General features: G+C 41.9%; 1 protein-coding gene across 2 annotated transcripts in view; it reads left to right on the forward strand.

Moving 5' to 3' along the window:
- The first annotated feature begins 8,169 nt into the window (after positions 1-8,169).
- SLC4A8 (solute carrier family 4 member 8) overlaps positions 8,170-21,471 on the forward strand; it is an 86,238-nt gene continuing 72,936 nt past the window's right edge. Inside the window, exons 1-2 of one of the 2 annotated variants that reach the window (XM_020966231.2) lie at positions 8,170-10,297; positions 19,436-19,517. In XM_020966231.2, the coding sequence (XP_020821890.1) occupies positions 10,253-10,297; positions 19,436-19,517 (127 nt within the window). In that variant the 5' untranslated portion in view covers positions 8,170-10,252. The remainder of the gene's footprint in view (positions 10,298-19,435; positions 19,518-21,471) is intronic. The other variant, XM_020966230.2, reaches the window with a different exon arrangement.

A 21,471-nucleotide genomic window follows, 5' to 3' on the forward strand; every position in this document is an offset into this window, starting at 1 on the left:
TAACCTGAACAAGGTGACATAATCACAGAAAGTAATGGACAGATAATATTCCAATGAAGTTCAATGGCTCATCTAAACCCAGTTACTGCTTTACAAGCTTTATGGAATTCTCTGTTTAAATTGGAATGATGTCTGTCCATTGACTAGGTACAGATCAGCATACACTTGGACACTTTCAAAAAGCGAAGACTGCCGAATCCTGGAAAAAGCCATTTCAGAAGGTTGAGCTGTTTGAGGAAGGGAGCACAGACACCCATCTTTCAGATAGACACAGATACAGAGAGGCAGAAAATTCAAGGCAGGAAGCAGCTGCAAGGATTTGAAGCTGCTGACAATATAGAAGAGAGTTGACTAAGGATTTGGGAGAGAACTAGCCCTGGCAGGTCAGAGTAGAGCTGGGCAGAAGAGCAGACCTAGGAAGCCCAGCTGAGTGACTCACTTAGCAGAGACAGTGCTCCCAGGGGGATGTATTGTGAGGACTCCATGAGAAGAAAAAGACACTGCAGCTGTGCTATACAAGATGTGTGAGTTGCCTTTGCCATACTGTGCTCCTTATATGAATGCCTCACTACCCTTGTTCTCTAAGTTTGTACCCACCCAACTCTCACCTATAGCTCCAAGAAGCTGTAGTGTGTGCAGTAGACATACCCCAGTAAAACTGTCTCAGCAGATTGGCAAAACCAGGTGAGGGTAACCGGCAGGCCTCAAACCTATTGGTGAGTCAGGGGGATGTCTCCTGCAAGCATGTGAAGACTTCCCCCAGCAGAACGGGCACATGAAAATAATTTGTTCCAACAGCTTTCCAAAGCAGATGAAACTGGTACTGAGGAGCACTTAGAGCTTAGTAAGACATCAAAGACGTCAAGGTCATCTGCTGCATCCCAAGCCATTACCAGTTTTCTTGACTTTTGTTTTGCCACTGGATTCCAATAATTCTTGAAGAGAGGGTGAAACCGATGACTTTATGCAATTCTGCCTCACTTAAATCTACTTCACACTCAAGCTAAGCTATCATGACGTCCTCTTTGAAAATTAAGGATGAAGGGCAGCTAGGTGATATAATGGATAGATCACCAGCCCTGTAGTCAGGAGGACCTGAGTTCAAATCTGGCCTCAGACACTTGACACTTACCAGCTATGTGACCCTGGGCAAGTCACTTAACCACATTGCCTAGTCGAAAAACAAAACAAAAAAAAAGAAAGAAAATTAAGGATGAATAATAACAACAGCAATAAGAATCCATTCTTCCCATGGATGCTACATGTTTCTATGGGACAGTGAGTCCCAGGTTCATGGGGGAATGTTTTTAAGTTACTTTTCTTACTATGTTATCTTAGTAAATTCCCTTTTTGGCTAATTGTATCTACTGGCTGATTACTAAAGGCTGAGCTTATTGGTGAGGGCTCATGAGCGATAGTTCTAGGATTTTAGGAGTGTGGACTCACAGAGTAAACTTGAGTCTATGAGATTAGTTTTTTCCCTGGGGACTCTTCCTGTAAGCCAAATTATTTTGTTTGTTTGTTTGTTTGTTGTTTTTGCTTTTTAGTGAGGCAATTGGGGTTAAGTGATTTGCCCAGGGTCACACAGCTAGTAAGTGTCAAGTGTCTGAGGCCAGAGTTGAACTCAGCTCCTTCTGACTCCAAGGCCAGAACTCTATCCACTATGACACCTAACTGCCCCCTATAAACCGACTTTTAAGTTGCAGAGATAGCTGGAAGGGGTACTACAGATATAAACCAGTGTCAAGAAGAGAGTGTGGCTCTTTGGACCCCGATGGACTATTTATTCTCATGTGGAATGCATCCCCACTCACAGGGACCTGGATAGAAGTCCCTGTCCACATACATTCCTCCTAAGGGTTTTATATTCAGTAAAAGGGTTTAGTTGCCATCACTATCTGCCTTATTGATGTGATTGCTCCAGATCCTTAACTTTCATTTGATATTAGCATGAACCTGGCCCAAAAAGGGAAGCCAAACTGAGTGATACATAAACATAGAGAAAACCATGAACAAAGGCACGGAAAGGTGAAGACCTATGTCGGTGGCAGTAAATAATTATTTGGCTTCTATCTATTGCACATAGTGGGCAGGAATATGAAATAAAGCTGAAAATCAGGATACAGGCAGACTGTATCCTAATTCTAATGATTTGAACTTTAGCTTTGCATTGAAGAGTAGCATGAGAAAATGAATCCAACAAGATGAACTTTAGTAGGGATAAACGTCAAATCCATCTCTGCATAAGTAAAATCAGTCTGGGAAATAGACCGAAGGGCTTTTTGTAAGAAGGGGAAGAGTGGAGGCAGGAAGACCCTACCAGGAGGACTATTATAATAGTTCAGATGAATAGTAACAAGGTCCTATGGAAGCAGAAAAGAGGGGACAGATATAAGAGATACTGCGAAAAGTCAAAGTGATACCACTTGGTGACTGTTTACCTATGTGGGGTAAAGGAGTGGAAAGAGTAAAAGATAGCACCAAAGTTTACAACGTGAGAGCCTGGGGAAATTGTCAGTAGTACAGACAGAGAAGCAGCTATCTGTAGGTAGATAGAGCACTGCACCTAGAGTCAGGAAGACCTGAATTCAAATCCAGCCTCAGGTATTCCCTAGCTGTGTGACCCTAGGCAAGTCACTTAACTTCTGTTTGCCTCAGTTTCCTCATCTGTAAAATAGGGATAATAATAGCACCTACCTTCCAGAGTTGTTATGAGGACCGAATGAGATAGTAATTGTAACATGCTTAACACAGTGCCCGGCACATAGCAGACACTCTATATAAATGTTAGCTATTATTTTTGTTTGTTTGTTTGTTTGTTGTTAAGTTCTCATTCCTCAAGGAGGAATGCTTTGTTTGCATGTTCCATTTTCATACAGGATTCACAGCAGATAAAGAGTTAGTGCTATGAAAGTAGCCAAAGGAAAGAAGGCAAGCTTCTTGTACTTGCCGTTAAAGGCCAAGCGTCCCATTTTCTTCTTGGATGCTAGGGCCCAAGCCACAGTTAATATTGGAAGGGAGAGAGGAGGAGAGTCTGTCACCATCTCCCAGGGAGCTTACATTAGGGGCCCAGTGAGTAAAGGGACCCAGGCTGCACTTCTGTGTTGAGAGGTATGGGGGAGCCTTGCTTCTCATCTTTAGGTCAGTCCCAGAGTCTTCTCAAGTGGACCTAATGAGCCCTATGCTTGGCCCTCTTAAGAAGAGGAGAAATTCCTCAGGTCAGAGCCATCCATTCTGAATGTTAGCTATTATTATAGTGAAGTGAAAGGGCATAACAAGTTGATGAGGAAAGACAATAGGCTTGGCTTTGGACCTCTTGAGTTTGAAGTTCTAGTGGAACATTCAGGTAGAGATGTCAGTGGACATATGGGTCTGGAATTTAAGAGAGAAATCAGAGCTGGAGGCACAGATTTAGGAGTCTTATGCATCAAGGTGTGTGAATGAATGAGATTACCAGGCAATGAAGTATGAAGAGAAGAGGGTCAAGAAAAGAATATTGGAGAAGATCTACATGAAAGGGCAGGGAAGAAAACAAGGGGCCATCAACGTGGAGAAGGCAAAGAGGAAGGAAGAGAACCAGGGAATTGTCTCTGAATAAATCAAAAAAGAAGCATTCATCAAGTGCCTTAATGTGCTCCAGGCACTGTTCGAGGATAGGAATACAAAGACCAGAGTGAAAGTAGTCCCTACCTTGAAGAGCTTACAGCCTAGCCAAAGAAGACATACATATGTATACACACACATATCGATATACAGAATAGACACAAAGTGATTGCGAGGGGAAGACAGTAGCAGCTGGGACTACCAAGAAAGGACTCATGTAGAAGGTGGTTTATGAGCTGAACCTTGAAGGACCAAGAGCTCTGAGAGGTGAAGTTGAGGCAGAAGTGCATTCTAGGTACAAAGGATAGCCAGGAGAAAGGCACATATATAGGAGATGAGGTATCTTATATGAGGAACAGTAAGAAGGCTAGTGTGGCTGGACTGCAGTGCGTGTGTGTGTGTGTGTGTGTGTGTGTGTGTGTGTGTGTGTGTGTGTGTGCATGTGTGTGCAGGGGCATAACGTGCAACATGACTGGAAAAGTAGATAGAGGCTAGGCCTTTAAATGCCAAATAGAAGTCTCTATATTTGACCCTGAAGGTAACAGGGAGTTTCTAGAACTTACTGAGTAGGGGAGTGACATGGTCATATTTGTGCTATAGAAAAATCACTTTGGCAGGTTATTGAAGGATGGATTGGAGAGAAGAGAGACTTGGAGCTGGGAAGACAATTAGAAGGCTATTGCAAAAGTCCAGATGAGGGATGATGGTGGTCTGAACTAGGGTAGTGGATGCATGAGTAGAGAGAAGGGGATCTGTGTGAGAGATGTCATATAGGTAGAAATGACCATATTTGACAACTAAAAAGATATGTGGGATGAGTGAGAGTGAGGAGTCAAAAATGATACTAAGGTTTCAAGCCTTGGTTAACAGACAACTGACACTTAGTAGCTGTGTGACCCTGGGCAAGTTACTTAACCCCAATTGCCTCCAAAAAAAAGAGAAAAAATGAAAGGGGGGAGAATACAAGGGGCAATCTATTGGAGGATACAAGATGGAATGGGATCACTTGAACAAGTAGAGGGATTAGCCTTGATAAGGAGTAAGGCTGTTTCATCATGTGAGATGGGGGTGAAGGAGGAGAGAGTAGCAGAAGGTATCTGAGTGATAGGAAATGAGAAAGAAGGGAGAAGAGGCTGAATGGCAAATGGTCTCAGTTTTTTTTTTGGTAACATATGAGACAAAGTTCTCAGCTGAGAGAGTAGGGAGCAGGGGGTAAGGGAGGTTTGGGGAAGGACATGAAGGTTTGGAAGAGCTGCTGTGGAGAGTGGGAGGGTGAGTTGACAAGGGAGATATAGTAGGATTGCCTAGCAGCAGTGAGGGCCCAGTTGAGGTTGCATAACATAAATCTGTTGTATAGAGGCCAGAATGGCTGCGTGATTTTCTCCATCTTTGCTCAGTAGCTTGTGTGTAGATGTGAAGGTGACAGAGGCTTGGCTAGGCATAATCAATGATATGATCAGGAGGCTAGAAATTCAAGAGAGGAGGACAGTGTAGAGTTGAATTAGCTCACCAAAGGTGCAAGATGGAGAGAAGAGTGGCTAATGCAGGGGAGATGGCCTGAGAGAGAATTAAGGGAGCAAGGGGTTGGAGTTTACAATGGAGATGAAGAGTAGGGTTATATAAGGGAAGGCATAGGGAGAGGTTATAAGTCAATCAATTATAGACAGATAAGGGGATTTCAGAATTCTTGAACATAAAGGTAGTATATTTGTGGGCATAACCCACAAATCAAGGGTATAATCATTTTTGTGTGTGGCTCTACCAAAGTGGAAAAGTAGCTCATGGGAGGTGAGTAGGTTGAAGAACTGAGTGGTTAGGGTATCTAAGAGAGGATCAATATGTATGTTGAAATCCCCTAGTATGACAGCAGGAGTTGGGGAGGAGAGAAAAGTTGTGAGTCTGGTATCAAACTCATTGGGAAAGAAAGAAATGGATCTGGAAATCTATAAACAATAGCCACTAGGATTTTGATTAGGTGGTAGATTTGAATAGCATAAATCTCAAAGGAAGAGAAGTTACTGATTGTGAGTATTCCGACTCCCCCGCCCCTCATCCCTGACCAGTAAGCCTAGAAGAATGAGTGAAGGTGCAGCCAGTACTGGAAAGGGTGTCTAAGCAGGATCTGTCATCAGAGGAAGCCAGGTTCACTGAGAACTAGTAGATGGAAGGAATTGGAGAAGAAAAGATTTAAGATAAAGGGAAGTTTGTTGCCTATGGAATGGCTATTCTACAGAGTACAGTGGAAGGACTGGGCGGAGTTCGGTTGAAACTTTGAGGTAGGAGATTTGTGGAGGATGGGGATGAGGAAGCAAGTGATGAGCGTGAGGAATGAAGCTTGGATGCTGATCTACAGGAGTTCAGAGTCACTGGAAAGTGAAAGGTATGAGCAGTTGTGAGAATGCTCATCACTGAGTGGAGAGCTCCACTCCTTTATCTTCAAAGGACAAGTATAGCAGGAGATTGGAGGCCAGAAGTCAAAGGGAGGATTGTTCTTCTTTACACTGGAGGTCTTCCACGTCACGGTTGGGAGATTGGGCTGGCAGAAGTAGATAGTAGATGGAAATGATAGCTTTGGGTCAGATGGAAGATGCCCAGCCTAGCTTTTAGCAGCCTTTCCTTAGGAGAAACATTGTACCTAGCAGGAGATAAAATAACAAAGACATAGAAATGGACATAGACATATATGCTACATACACATATATAAATATACTTATACACAAATGCATATGTATGTATATATATTCTGCCTTGTTACCTACATTGTAAGAAGGTATCATAGTACAACAGATAGTAGATTGGCCTTCTATTTTTTTTTTAAGGCAATTGGGATTAAGTGACTTGCCCAGGGTCACACAGGTAGTAAGTGTCAAGTGTTTAGTCTGAGGCAGGATTTAAACTCAGGTCCTCCTGACTTCAAGGCTGGTGCTCTATCCACTGCGCCACCTAGCTGCCCCTGGGTTGGTTTTCTATTAAGGAAGACCTGGACTCAAGTGCTACCTCTGAATGAATAGCAGCCACTTGACCATGGGCAAGTTACTCACTTTCTTGGTCTGGGTCCAAAGCAACTAAGACTATAAGTTACAGATGGGGGCAGCTAGGTGGCGCAGTGGATAGAACACAGGCCCTGAAATCAGGAGGACCTGAGTACAAATCCTGCCTCAGACCAAACACTTGACACTTACTAGCTGTGTGACCCTGGGCAAGTCACTTAACCCCAATTGCCTAAAAACAAACAAACAAACAAACAAACAAACAAATAAATAAATGTAAGTCACAGATGAATTGCCAATATGCATTGGTAGAGGGAATTTCCATACCTTGAATCCCCTAGACTGATGAAATCTCAGGTCCAGACATGAAAAATGAGGCTTGTAAGCTCCCTGAGGGTAGGAACTTTGCTGTTCACCTTTTTGCAACATTTAGGTATTTGGCAAGCATCTTTCATATAATAGAACATCATAAGGGAGTGAGAATTGTTAAAACTAATCTTAGGACTAAAGGTTTAAAAAAATCCCAGATTTTACATAACACTATAGAAAGTATTTTCTCTAAATTTTTTAAAATTATGAACATAATTAAAACAAATAATTAAACAAACCTGCAGAGTAAAGAGTAAACTCATTTCTTAAACTCTTGGCACTTAAGAGAAGCAAATGAATTAACAAGCAACAAGCAAATAAAAATACTTTAAAAATAATAAATAAGTAATATTTAAGGAATATGAAAAATGTATGTAAGGTAATGCAAAATGAAATCAACAGAATCAGAACAATATATTCACTGACTATAAGGAAGAAAAGGAAGAAAGAAGAATGATTCAGGCAGTACACTAAATACAGCTCCTTGCTTTGTGTATGGGAAGAGTAGGGTGAAGGCATTGTGAGTTGGAGATTTGCTGCTTGCCGTTGCATTGTCCTCTGCCCATTCTGGATCTCTATTGGTCAGCTATGCTTCCTCAGTACTGATTTTTCTCAGCAAGCAGTCTCATAACTTGATCTGCTCCATCTCCTTTCCAGTCCTTCAGCTCTCTCGTTGCAGCCCTCTGTTGGCCACCTTGCATCCCTCCGTTTTGCTTCTTCCTTCTTCTACCCGCAAGCCTACTTTCCAAAGATTGGGGCAAGAAAACCAGGCTAGGGAGTCTGGGTATCATTGTCTGTTCAATGGTTCACTTCCTGCCTCCTTTGGGTGTAGTCAGAAGCAGGTTCCATTTAAAATTTAAAATTTCCATTTAAATTTCCATTTTAAATTTGATTGATTTTGTTGCCAGTTATTGTCTTTGTAATGAGGGCAATCACTGGCCTGGAACTACTCTGGCTCTGGCTAAAGCACACATCTGTGGATCTTGGGTGTAGCCGAGATGGGCTCCCTTGGCCACTTCCAGTAATATATGTAATTCAGCGTAAGAGAAATTGTGTTTTGCAATCACAAAGCAATCCCTTTTGATGGTAGCAAGGGGTGCCTATGTCAGAGAGGATTGATAACTGGGCCCAAAAAAATGGCCCACTTAGTAGAACAAAAAAGAAGTGACTTCACTGGCTCTCTCTTTTTCCTTTCTCCTGACTATGTGGCATGGAACTCACTCTTTGGCATTTCCATTTTGTGTAGGAGAGAAGAAGCTCCAGCTGCCAATTTGAGTTCGTGCTCATCTGTATGTGAGTATGTGAGCCTGAGTCAGGTTCTCAAGGTTCTGGATACCCCTTCTGCTTTGTGTTTCTTTCCTTGAATATAGGTAACTGAACAGCAGTTCTAAGATGGAAGTTTGCAGTCTCAGAGGCAGACTCACAAGTCTGAGCAGTCTGAGTCCCTCAGTTGGTACCATGAGTCCTGTGGGAAACGCTCTTGGGAGATCTCAGACTGAAACAAACCTAAGGTCTATGACATTTTCGCTGGGGCTCTGGGATACAGGTGCAAAGAGCTAGAGAAAAGAAGAACTTATCCCCTCTCTCTAGAAGCCAGGCTTCCTCAGTTCAGAACTGAGGTCTGGTCTGCTAGTAAGTTCAGAGCTGGGGCTCCTTAGAGTGAGAAGACACTTCCATCTCCCTGGGTCAGTATCTTCTACTGTTACATATTTACATTTTTTTTATTGTAGTGCTCTTGTTGTGTGATCCTTAAGGGGAAATTATTTTCAAAAGTATCTTAGCTCCTACTTCCTTAATATGTACCTTCATCCCCACCTCCAGAGACTATATATCAGGAATTGGAGGCAGTGGTGGGGCTTAGATTGAAAGAAAATTAGGTAGAAATAAAGTCCTGATTCAGGGATATGTAGGGATAATTTTATTCTAAGCACATTGTGAAGATAAAAGCAGAGATTTTTTTTATCACTACAAGAATGTAACCCCAATTCCTTCCCCAAAGGTCTGTCACATAAGTATTTGCTATGACTTGGTGAATTGTTAGTCTCAATTCTCTCATCTGTAAACTGGGGATAATAATATAACCCATTTCACAAGGTTGATGTAGGGATCACATGAAAAAAATATGTGAAGTGCTTTACAAGCCTTAAAACCTTTATGTTAGCTATTTCCATGATTATTAGCTTTGCATGGTAATTAAGAATCGTTCACTTGCAAATGGTTTGTATATATTAAATGACACATAAATTTCCCTAAGAAGGGATTCTTGGAATTCATTGGCAGACTTCAAGTGGTCTGTGAACTTGGATGTGAAAAAATTACGTCTTTATTTTCACTAACCTCTAACTGAAATTTGGCATTTGCTTCAAATTCTGAATATAGGCCACAAGCCCCAGTAATATTAAACTTAGACTGCCAAAGAAATGCATGACACAAAAAAGATTAAGAACTCCTGCCAGGTTTGCTGACTCAGAAGGCAATGGCATGTTTTATGAAATAATAGTCTCCTTCATTCCCTTTCTTACACACAGTAAGTACTTAATGTTTGTTACATTGAATTCCTAGATAAAGGGTTAAACTCGAGTAAGTCCCTTTTACTTTTAAGCCTACATTGAATTGAAATGGCTCCTCATGATTTTCTAAACTCAGCTCAGGTCAGTGGTTTTCCCCTAGTGCTCTAGGCACCAGATCCGTAACGGACAATTAGCTTGGTTAGTGGGCCTCAGTCCAGTCTTCAAACTGGGAGCGTCTTCCTTCTGAAACTCCAGGGGAAAGTACTCTCGGGGGCACGGGGGTCATTATCACCTTCCGTGGGACATAAACAATGAAGAAAAAAAATAAACCGTCCCCCCTTTTTAAAAGTCAGGTGCAATGAGGTTACAAGCACGCGATTTTCAGCTGGTCTACAGGAACTGGGTGGGGGCTTCAAGCTCCGAGGTCCCCGCAGGGAGAGAGGTGGTTACCACGGCAACCCGGCCCTGGAGCCAATAGGTTCTCTCGCTTCCTCTCTTCTTTCTCCGCCCCCTCCGCCCTTCTTCTCAGGCCAAGGTACCAGCCGGTCGGCGTCCCCCTTGCTCGGCGCGCTGATTGGCCGGCGCAGGCCGGGCGTTGATTGGCTATGGAGGATGCCTTGCTGGCCCGTGGCTATGGAGGTGGCGGCGGCGGTTGATGGTTGACTGTTGGCTCTGAGGTCAGGGTCGCCTCCGAGGAGACGCACTGGGCTCCGCAGCTCGGCTGTCCCGGGGCGGCCACGGCTTCGGTTCTCGAGGAGGGGAATCCAGCTCGGCTCCGCCATGCCGGCGGGGCGCAGTGAGCCGGACGGCGTCCTCAGCTACCAGGTACCGGCCCCGCCTCCTGCCCCTCCCGCCCCTCCCGTCCCTTGTCCTCTCTCGGAGCCCCGGCCTGGGCCGCGCTTTCCGGGGTGGGGATGGAATGGAGGGAAGGGGCGCTCCCGGAGGCTCCACCGGGCGCCCTGCACGGCGGGCCCGGGCTGCGGGAGCGGCGGTGACCTTGGGCCGGAGCCGGGCACTGCGGCAGCCAGCGCCGGGGGGGGGTGGCAGAGGGGGTGTGGGTGGCGTCGGGTGCCTGGGGTTCTATTCTCTCTCGAGGGACCAGGGACGCCTGGCCATTCTAGAAGGATGGCCCGGCAAACCCTTTCTCGTGTCCTGGGGTCCCCGGCCCGGGGAGAGATGAGGAGATTGGGAGCTGACCTAGGGAGGGAGGATGTGGTCCTCTGGCAGCCTGGTGTTAGGGAGACTGGGAGAGGAGGGGTAGAGACACTTGGCCACCTTTTTCAGGGGGATGGGGATGCTTTAGGGATTCAAGGAGCCGGTAACAGGAACTGTGCTGAGAGAAAGAAATGAAAGGTAAAGGTGAATGCAGGGAAAGATAAAAGGCATGTGGTGATATTGGGGGGGGGGGCCAAGGAAAGATTTTGGATTCAAGTGACACATCTTGATGATGGGGATAGTTCTGGAGAAAGGGGCTAGGGCTGGAAAGTTTTGAATGAATAATAACACGATTCTGTCAGGCACTGGATTTTTCTTTCTCTTCATGAAGATGGTGACATCAGGAGACCTCTGAGTCCCTTGATTCGGGGGGGGGGGAAAGGAGACATACCTGAGAGTTGGAAAAACCTGCCAGTGACACATTCATGCCCATTTCATGGAGTAATGACAAATAGGCGAGGAAAGATCTGACGTTGCTTGAGGTAAAGGTGTTTCATAGAAGGGCAGAGAATAGCCTTGATCCCCACTTTCTCTCTCTCTCTGATCTAATGTCAAGTTTGTCAGTCCTACACACCATCTATCTTCTCTGGGAGAAACTGGAGGCTGAGGAAGAAGTCTAAAGTTTGGTATCTCTGATCTAGTTCCAAGCACCCCCATCTTTTACTGACCATAGTTTTTTTTTTAAGGCAATTGGGGTCAAATGACTTGCCCAGGGTCACACAGCTAGTAAGTGTTTGGTCTGAGGTTGGATTTGAACTCAGGTCCTCCTGACTTCAGGGCCGGTGCTCTATCCACTGTGCCAGTTAGCTGCCCCCTGACCACAGTTTAGAACAGGATGTGTGAGGAAACAGAGACTTCACTTCATATCATACTTTAAAAAATTATTAGTATCTTTCCTTTTTATTACCTACATTTCCCAACATATCCCCCCATCTCTAATAACAAAGGATTTTTAAAAGGAAAAAAAATTAAGTAAAATGAACCAACATTTCAACCAAGGCAGGCATTTTAAACAGTGTTCTACACCTAGGCCTCCATCTTTTCATCTACCTTCTTATCTCTTTTGGGGGGGCAATTTCACAATATTCAGTTGAATTTTTTCCTTTTTATTTTTATGAACTTGAAAAACATCAATAAACATGAATATTTCCTTATATAAAGAACAGGAGAGGACTACACATGAAACCACGAATATACCTTACATGCAGCTTTTTTTAAAAAAAAAGTTTATTTTGATTTACCATGTATTTCCAACACTGCCCTCCTTGAATGTAACCTGTTCTGAACTTCTTTCTGTTCTGTTTTGGGTATTTGGAGTAGCCTTTCATATGGTCATTGATAGTTTGTAGGTTTTTTTAGATCTGTTTGTTCATATCCTTTGATCACTTATCCTTTGAGGAGTGTCTTTTGGTCATATGTGTGTGTTAGTTACTTATATTTTGGATATCAGACCTTTTCCAAAGATATCTGATACGAAGATCCGTTCCCCCCATTGACTTATTCCTTTCTTATTCCAGTTGAATTAACTTTGTTTATGGAAAAGCTTTTCAATTTCATGTCATCAAAATTATCTGTTTGATCTTTTGTGATCACCTCTGTCCCTTATTTGGTCAAGACTTGTTACCCTAGACATGGCTGTGAAAAGTACTTGATCTTGTTTTCTTCTAATTTTTAATGGTATAACCTTTAGTTATTCAGGTCACATGTGCACTTTAAGCTTATTGCAATATATGATATAGAGTGTTGGCCTAAACCTAATTTCTGCCAAACCGTTTTTCAATTTTACCACCAATTCTACCACCAATAGGGAAGTCTTCTCCCAGTAAAATAGGGAAGTCTTCTCCCTTCTTTTGTTTGTCCCATACTGAATTTTGAGTTCAACTATTTCTCCTTTTTATGTAGCATAACATACCTTTGAATTCCAGGTCAAACAAGATCATCCCATAGAGAAATAAAGTCAGGGAATCACAATAAACTGCTTTCCTCACTTTCCCTGTCCCTGAAGGTTTCAGTTTGATTAGTGCCCTCCCTCAAAAATGCATCCCCACTCACTTTACTCCCCACCCCTTGCCCAATATAATGAAATTCTGGGTGATGGACTAGGTGATGACTTTCTAAAGTCCCTACTGACTCTAAGAATCCATGATTCTAGGAATTTGGAGAAGAGGGAATTGGGAGTAGTCATTAAGGATTTTCTGCGGAAGGTAAGAATTGAATTGGGCCTTGAAGGGGGGAGAATACTTAGACAGGTGTAGGGAATATTCTATTTAGGGAAAACAGCCAACTAGTAAAATCATAGCATTGGGAATTAGTGTAAAGCATGCTGGGTACAGTGAGTGGACCAGATGAACTGGGGTACAAAGTAAAGTTGAGTCTGTTTGGGGACAGCCAGATTATAGAATGTTTTCAAAATCAGAAAGAGTTGGGATATGATATAGTAAGTAATTGAGAACCATTAAGTTCTTGATCAATGGAAAATGTTTTAGGAAAATCAATGTTCTAGGAGCAGGTAAGACAAATTTGATAGGGATAAGTAGGGGTTAGGACAGTTAGGTAGTGTAGTGGATAGTGTGCTGAAAGACTCATCTTTATGAGTTCAAATCCAGCCTCAGACACTTCCTAGCTGTATGATCCTGGGCAAATCACTTGTTTACCTCAGTTTCTTCATCTGTAAAATGAGCTGAAGAAGGAAATGACAAACCACTCCAGTATCTTTGCCAAGAAGACCCCAAATGAGGCCACAAAGAGTCAGACAGAAATAAAAAGACTGGACAACAACAACAAAAAGCAGAAGTTAGGAAGGTTAACTATTTGAGTAAATAGTATATGAGATGAAAAGGATCTGGATTATGGTGATAGCAGTGGGAGGGAATGGAGGGGAAGGAGATTTTGATAGATTGCAAGAGGAATAAATGACTGGACTTGCTGACAGGCATGTTAGAGTAGATGACAGAGTGAAAGAATGTTTTAGAGCTAAATCTTGATTTCAAGTTTTCTATTTTGGGAGCCTGGAAGACTAGTGCTACCAATGATGAAAATAAAGAACTCTGTGTGTGTGTGTGTGTGTGTGTGTGTGTATGTGTATGTGTGTGTGTATGAAGAATTTAATTTTGGAAGTGTTGAGTTTAAAGTGGTAGTGTAATATCCGGGTGTGCTTACCTTATAGGTAAATGGGGGTACAAGTATAGTAGAGGCAATCCCATAGAACAGGCAGAAGGATGGGTCTATGCCCTGACCCTTTGTTAAGGTACATGTGCAACCAATTGGTGTTGGCCATGTGTCAATAAAGAGGTCATCTCATAAGAGCCTGGAAGTTATCTCTTCACTCTCACAGAATAGGTGGCTTTTCCTGGCTCAATTGTCTATCTTCTCTGCAGAGAGGTGAGGGCAAAGATATATTTTTATGAGTCTTCAGCATAAAAGTGATAGTTGAAGCAGTAAGGACGTTGAGCTCTCAAAATGAATACATATAAAGAAGTGAAAGCAGAAAGCCAAGTACACAACCTGGAGCAGCATCCACACTTAGTAACAGCTACAAAGTCTGGGGATCACTCACAGCTTCCAAATAGCTGCTGAAATGCTTAGTAGCTGAACAACCAGCTGAGGCTGGTGCTGGTATGCTGGTTGGGAAATGGAATCCTGGGCATCCTGAGGCTGGGTTGTTGGGGGGAAATGGAAAGTAGATGAGGTACTAATAGAATCAGGATAAATATAAGGCATTCTATCTGGGATTGTGTGTATACCCACTCTCCTTAGGATGGATAATATTACAAAACATCTCAACCAAAGAAAGCTGACAATTATTTGACATCTGAGGAATAGTGCAAATGTGAAGGGGGGATGGGCTATCAATGGGAGGAGGGTTATACAAGGACTTCAGTGATTCTGTAAAAGCCTCTAGTAACCATGCTGAGGGTTCATGATTGGCAGAAGATCAGAAGAATAGTGACAATTTGTTTCACTTATTTATATAATTCCCACATTCCCTCTTTCCCACTCCCCTATGTATAAATCAGGAATACTCTTTTGCCTTTCATTTCCAATGGCCAGAACTACTGGTTAGTGGTTGCTAGGAGCAACATGGGCAAGACTTATAGAACAAAAGAATGGAGGCAGGTATTGGAACAATTCAAGCAGCGGATTCTCTTCTTCCTAAATTATCAAAGTAATTGTCTTTGCTCACTATTTTGCTTTGGCCATAGTTAGTCTTATCTTGGCTGTCTGAAACATTAGTAATCAGGCAACTGAAAGGTAACCATGTTTATCTTAAATCTGCTGCTAGGTAACTGCAATTGATATTAGAGAATAACATTTGTTTGTTTTTGTCCGTCAAGTAGTAACAAGTCTACTATTAACTTAGTGGTTAGGAGACCACAATGTATTGACAAGAAATCTCTGCTGAATAACAAGGACCTATCTTAGTAATTCACTAGGAAATCCAAATGTCCCAACTCATTACTTGAAATGATTAAGGTTTATAGAAGGCAGCACTGAACTAGGATGGCAACCAATTGATCATCTAAGAGCCAATGTCTATTGTGGGCAAGACATTTGGAGCATCAGTAGGGGAAACCAATCAGAGGATCATAGATTTAGAGCTTGAAGGGACACTGGAGATGATCTGATCTAGTGATTCTTAACCTCTTTTTGTGCCATGGACCTCATTAGAAGTCTGATGGAGGCCTGTGGATTCTCACTCAGGATAATGTTTTTAAATGCATGTAATAAAATACGTAGGATTACAAAGGAAACCAACTATGTTGAAATAGAAATGTAATCCCCCCTCATACAAATTCACTGAACCCTGTACAGGAGGGTTTATGGACCCCAGGTTAAGACCCCTGATCTGGTCTAACCCCCTCATTACAAAGATGAGAAAACTAAGTGCTGGAGAGGTTAAGTGATTTGTCTAACGTTGCAAAAGGTGGTTTGGAATTTGAACCCAAATCTTTTGACACATACTTTCCCTTGTGACCCAGTGGCCTTTTGACACCAGCAACCTGCAGATCACATTTCTTACTTGTTTTGTAGGTGTCAATAGGGAGGCGAAGGTGAACAAGGCCTTGAGGATCTGTGGCATGAAGTCATTGGCCTCAATTCATGAAGGAGCTAGAATCCAATGAGATAAAGAAGGGATTTGGTGGTAAAGAACTTGGGAATTGTTGAAAGGATGCATGAGTAGAATAAGTCAGTGGATGGCTGACTGGTCAGTTTCTTAACCGCAATTACCAGGACTCAGAAAGGGAAGTTTTAAAGTGGGAGGATCCAGGCAGTTCTTATCTCCATTTCAGCCATTGATCCTTTCTATTTTGCTGCTTCTACTCATTAAGTGATTCCAGGATCTGGTGCCATACTTCTGCCTTTTAATTTGTCCAATAGCAGTAAGCTGTGGGCTGTGCTTTTCAGCTGTGATTCATCCAGTTTCAAGGTTTATTACAATTCTTTCTGTTTCAAGGCCTTTATTCTTTCCTATCATCAGTGTCCATTCTTCATCAGTGACATTCTATTGCAGTATTTTGTGTGTATTTAACCCCTTGACCATTTTTTCCTTTATTGTTATTTTAAGCTCTTAGAGCCTGTCTCTCCTAATTTAATTCATATTCACTGGCTGTAGGTAATGGAAGGAGATATAAAAGAATAAAAGGAAAAAATTAGACACAAGGTCTTTTCTCTTTTTCCTATTAAACATATTTTCACATTAGTGATGTTATAAGGAATAATTAGAACCAATAGGAGAAACCGCAAGAAAGAGGAAACAAAACAAAACAGAAGAAAAATATAGCAAATAGTATGCTTCTATCTGCATTCAAAGTCCATAGTTCTTTCTTTGGATGTGGATAGCATTTTCCATCATGAGACTTTTGGAGATGTCTTCGATCCTTGCATTGCTGAGAAGGGCTAAGTCTATCATTGCACAACATGGCTGTTATTGTGTACAATGTTCTCCTGGTTCTGCTCACTTCACTCAGCATCAGACCATACAAGTCTTTCCAGGTTTTTCTGAAGTCCACCTGCTCATCATTTCTTATAGCACAATAGTATTCCATTACATTCATATACCACAACTTGTTCAGCCATTCCCCAATTGATGGACATCCCTTCAATTTCCAATTCTTTGCTACCGCTAAAAGAGCTGCTATAAATATTTTTGTGCATGTGGGTCCTTTTTCCATTTTTATGATCTCTTTGGGATGCAGCCCTAGAAGTGCTATTGCTAGGTCATATAAAAATGTATGCACATTTTTATAGCCCTTTGGGCATAGTTCCAAATTGCTCTCCAAAATAGTTGGATCATTTCACAGCTCTATCCAACAATGCATTAATGTTCCAATTTTCCCACCTCTTCTCCAACATTTATCATTTACCTGTTTTGTCATGTTGGCGATCTGATAGGTGTGATGTGGTACCTCAGAATTGTTTTGATTTACATTTCTCTAATCAATAGTGATTTAGAGCATTTTTTCATATGACTATAGATGGCTTTAATTTCTTCATCTGAGAACTTCCTGTTCATATCGACAAGGCCTTTTCTATAGTTTTTTTTTTCTTTTTTGGATTGAGGAATTTGATGATATCATAGGAAAGTAAAAACTAAATGGTAGATATAGAATCTTCAGTTAACATAGACTAATAAAGCCATATTCTGATCATGCATGGTTGACCTTTCACATGCCTTTGATACTGACTGTGTCTTCTCTGACAAAGTAAAATGAAGAGATAAATGATTTTCAGTGAATTCAGCCTACAGATAGCCAATCTGAATTATTGAAGTCCACCTCACCCCATGCCTAATTGCTATTAGTAGCAGATTGTTTTGTTTGAGATTTCCATATAATTGCCTCCCTTTTTCATTTTTTTTCCTTATAGAGCAATAATAAATGAATGTTGTCATTGAAATTTAATTTTCATTCATTCAGTAACTGTCAAGCAGGTGCCATTTCACTGTGCTAGGTGCTTTGGTGGGTACAAAGTTGTCCTTTGAGGAGCCTAAAATCTAGTTGAGGAGATATAAGCATATACTTACAAGAATTAATGTTATGGAACTTTTTGGGGGAGTGACCAAAAGACAGTATAAGATTAAGTATCAAATGATAGGTACAGATATTCATTCAATAAACATTTTCAGTTTTTTTCAGTTCAAGGCACTATGATAAGTACTTCAGGGAATATAAAGATGATTATGACATAGCCCCAGCTGTCAAGTAGCTTAAAATTTAGTTGGAGAACGTAAGGGATGCACATAATTTTGGTCGGGAAAGGGCTTCATGGAGAAGAGGGGTCCTGAGCTGGGCTTTGAAAGAGGGAGAGGAATTGGAGATAGAAAGAAGTGGGTGAATACTGCCACAGAGAGAATGACATGAGGAAAAGCATAGAAGCAGGAATGTGTATGGCATGTTCCAGGATCAGTGACTAGTGTAGTCTGTCTGGAGGAAAGGGTTTATGAAGGACAGTAGTAGGAGATAAGATGGTACACATGGATTAAAATGATCACAGAGGGCCTTGAATACCAAACGTTAAGGACTTTGGATTTTATCCTGTAGGCAATGGGAGTCAAAGTAAAATATTTTTGAACAGCAAATCACATGAATAAAGTGGTGTTTTAGAAGGCTAATTTGTCAGGGGTGTGCAAGATGGATTGGGAAACTGGAGGCTTCCAGTTATCAGGGGTGAAGGAAGGATCAGACTGTTGGCAAAGGGAATGGAAAGGAGAGAATGAATTCAAAAGACGTAATGAAGGAACAATAAAAATTGATGATTAATTTTGTACTTATTCTGTAATGGGAGGAGTCAAAGATAACACTTACATTTTAGGCCTGGTTATCTGGGAAATGATGTTGCCATTGACAGAACTGGGGAAGTAATGGAGTAACAGAAGGAAAGTTTAGTTTTAGAAATGGAAGTTTGAGGTAGGATTTCTGTATAGTTATTAGAGATATGTGATTGGCTTCAATTTAGGAGTCATCAGCATAAAGAGGGGAGTCAGAGCCTTGAGAGTGAAGGAAGAATTCACAGAAAGATAATTTGTAAGGAAAGAAGAGCAGAGGGTTCTTTCTTGGGAAACACTCACAGTTGGGGGAAAAAGAGTTACTGAAGGAGATGGAGCCTGAAGGGGAAGAAATGTAGAAGTCAGTATAGTGTTTAATGTCACTGAGGTAAAGGAGGAAAGAATTTCAGAAAAGAAAGGAGTGCCGATCAAATTGGCAAAGACAGCAAGGTGGAAATAATCTGTGCAGGAAACAGACTGTGATGACTGAACAAACTGTGATGAGTGAATGTAATGGAAATTTGGGGGTCGTAAGTAATAGTGAATATGAAGAATTCAGAGAAACATGGGAAGTTTTGTATGAACCAATGTGGGATGAAAAAGATCAGAACTCAAATACACCTAATGGCTACAGTTACATAAGTGAAGAGAACATTAAAAGACAACAGAATTCAAGTATAATACTATGGCCAATACAGGTTCTAGATGACTGAAGTTAGTATACAAGGGTGGACTCTAAGAGCAGAATGTTATGCATGCTGTCAGTCCTAATTCCTTTTGTGTGTGGGAGGGTGGGGACATTGAGAAGTGATTTCTATGGCAAAAAAATGAATTTTAAAAAAAGAAAAGAAAGTGTATCAAAGGTGGGAGAGAGATACGCAGAGATACACAAAGAGAGACAGAGAAAGGCAGAGACAGAGGCGGAGAGACAGAGATAACAAGGAGGATATAATTGGTATATACCCTCTTTATTCATTCTTTAGAGAGCAGATGAAGAAGCAGTTGTGGACCAGGGAGGGACCAGTACAATTCTCAATATTCACTATGAAAAAGAAGAGCTGGAAGGTAAGATCTGAGCCTGCCATTTTCCATAGTAATCAAAAAGATTGATGTTACTGAAGTACCTATTTTGTGAACACTTAGTAATATGAAGGAAAAACCTGTTTATCACTTCCTAACCAGCCACAAAGAATCGTAAAAATTCCATTTAGAGAAACCTCGTAAGTAGCTCTTAAAACTCTCTTGGCTGCAAACATTCCATTTAGCCCACAATATTTCTAGTGGTTCTGGCAACTCCCTCTTCTGTCCCCGCAGCCCCTGCCTTGGTGGCAACTGTGGTGACTGACGCCTCCCAAGACAAAGCTCTCTTCACAGAAGCTGTTGGCACCGGCAAGTGGCTCATCATCAGAAATGGGTCTGGTTTTTACCCATTGAAATGATGCTGAAGAAGTTGTGTTTGTCCCTTAGTCTTATCTCCCCTCTACACTCTGGCCAAACTGCATTATTAGCCATCTGGGCTGCCTGGCCTCATTGTGTGAGCAGTACCCCAGGGCTGCTGGGCCTTTTTTTCCAGGCAGCTGAACCTTCCAATATGTGTTGCCTTCCCTTAGAATAGGAGTTCCTTGACTGTTAATCAGGGACTGTTGTGCTTTTCTATTTGTATCCACAGTTCTTTGCATGTAGTAAATCTTTTATTTATTCATTTCCACCCAGATTCTCCAATGCTTCCCCTACTCCTTGTAATAGTTATTTCTCTTATGCTGTTATCACCTCAAAAAGAAAATGAATAACTGCCTGTTGTACACGCTCAGATTTCCCTCCACACCAAATATTTACATGGAAACCAAACAAAAGGAGGAAGGGAAGGGAACAAGCATTTATTCAGCATCTACAATGTGCTGGGTGCTGTGCTAAGCACTTTACACATTGTCTCTTGGAATCCTCACCACAACCCTGGGAGGGAGGTGCCATTATTATCCTCTTTTTACAGTTGAGGAAATTGAGGCAGACAGAGGTGAAGTGACTTGCCCAGTGTCATACAGCATGGAAATATCTGGGACTAGATTTAAACTCAGGTCTTTCTGACTGCAGGCCAGTGCTCCCTACACCATCTGGAGAGCCCCAATAACACATTTTAGGTTCCTCTACTTGTTTCCCTTATTTGCTCTACCTTCTGTGTTGTATTTGCATTTGAACGATCTATTGTTTTGATGTCTCACAAACATAAGTTTAGAGCTAGAAGAGGCATTCTGTATTCTGTGTGTATTTGTTTATGTACCTGTTGTTTCCCCCAATAGAATCTAAGTCCCTGGAGAGTAGGAATTGTTTCATTTTTTTTGCCTTTGCTTCCCAAGTTTCTTGTACAATACCTGGCACTACTGATGGATTAAAGGTCATGTAGCCTTAACTTCTCGTTTTACAAATGAAGAAACTGAGGCCTGGAGAGGTGACATGACTTGCTCAAGGTCACACAGATGGCAAGTGGCAGAGTGGGATTTGAACCCAGGTCCTTTGGCACCAAATCCAGTATAGTTTCTGCTCTACTAGACCACACTGCCTCTGCCTCCTCCTCTTTCACATGTGGCCTTCCTGCCCAGAGCTTTTCCTGTCACATGCAGAAATGTTTCTCCTGGTTTACTGCTGTTGATCACCCCAAAGCTTCACCCTTCCCCCCTCTCCAGGAACATCCAGGACTCTTGTGCTTGTGCAATATAACTCTAACAGTAACCTATACTTGGCTTATGAGTGAGCAGGGTTGGGAAATCTCCATATCTCCCCTGCCATGTTGTAAGGATGGAAGGCTTCAAACTTACACATATGTGAAATGGACTCTTCTTTTTGTTATTGATGTGTCCTTCCTAAGCAAGGACAATATCCCAAGGACCAACAAAAGCGAAATGGACATTTGGTTTGTCGCCCCTTGGAGAAGTGCTTTTTTTACACTTTTAGAGGAGGATAAGAGGGAGCAGTAGTATCCATACCTCCTGGAAATTTTTTTTTTTTGTGGAGGTTAAAAAGA

This window comes from Phascolarctos cinereus, unplaced genomic scaffold (genome assembly GCF_003287225.1).
Source record: "Phascolarctos cinereus isolate Bilbo 61053 unplaced genomic scaffold, phaCin_HiC Scaffold_1;HRSCAF=81, whole genome shotgun sequence".
Classification (NCBI taxonomy): Eukaryota; Metazoa; Chordata; class Mammalia; order Diprotodontia; family Phascolarctidae; genus Phascolarctos; species Phascolarctos cinereus.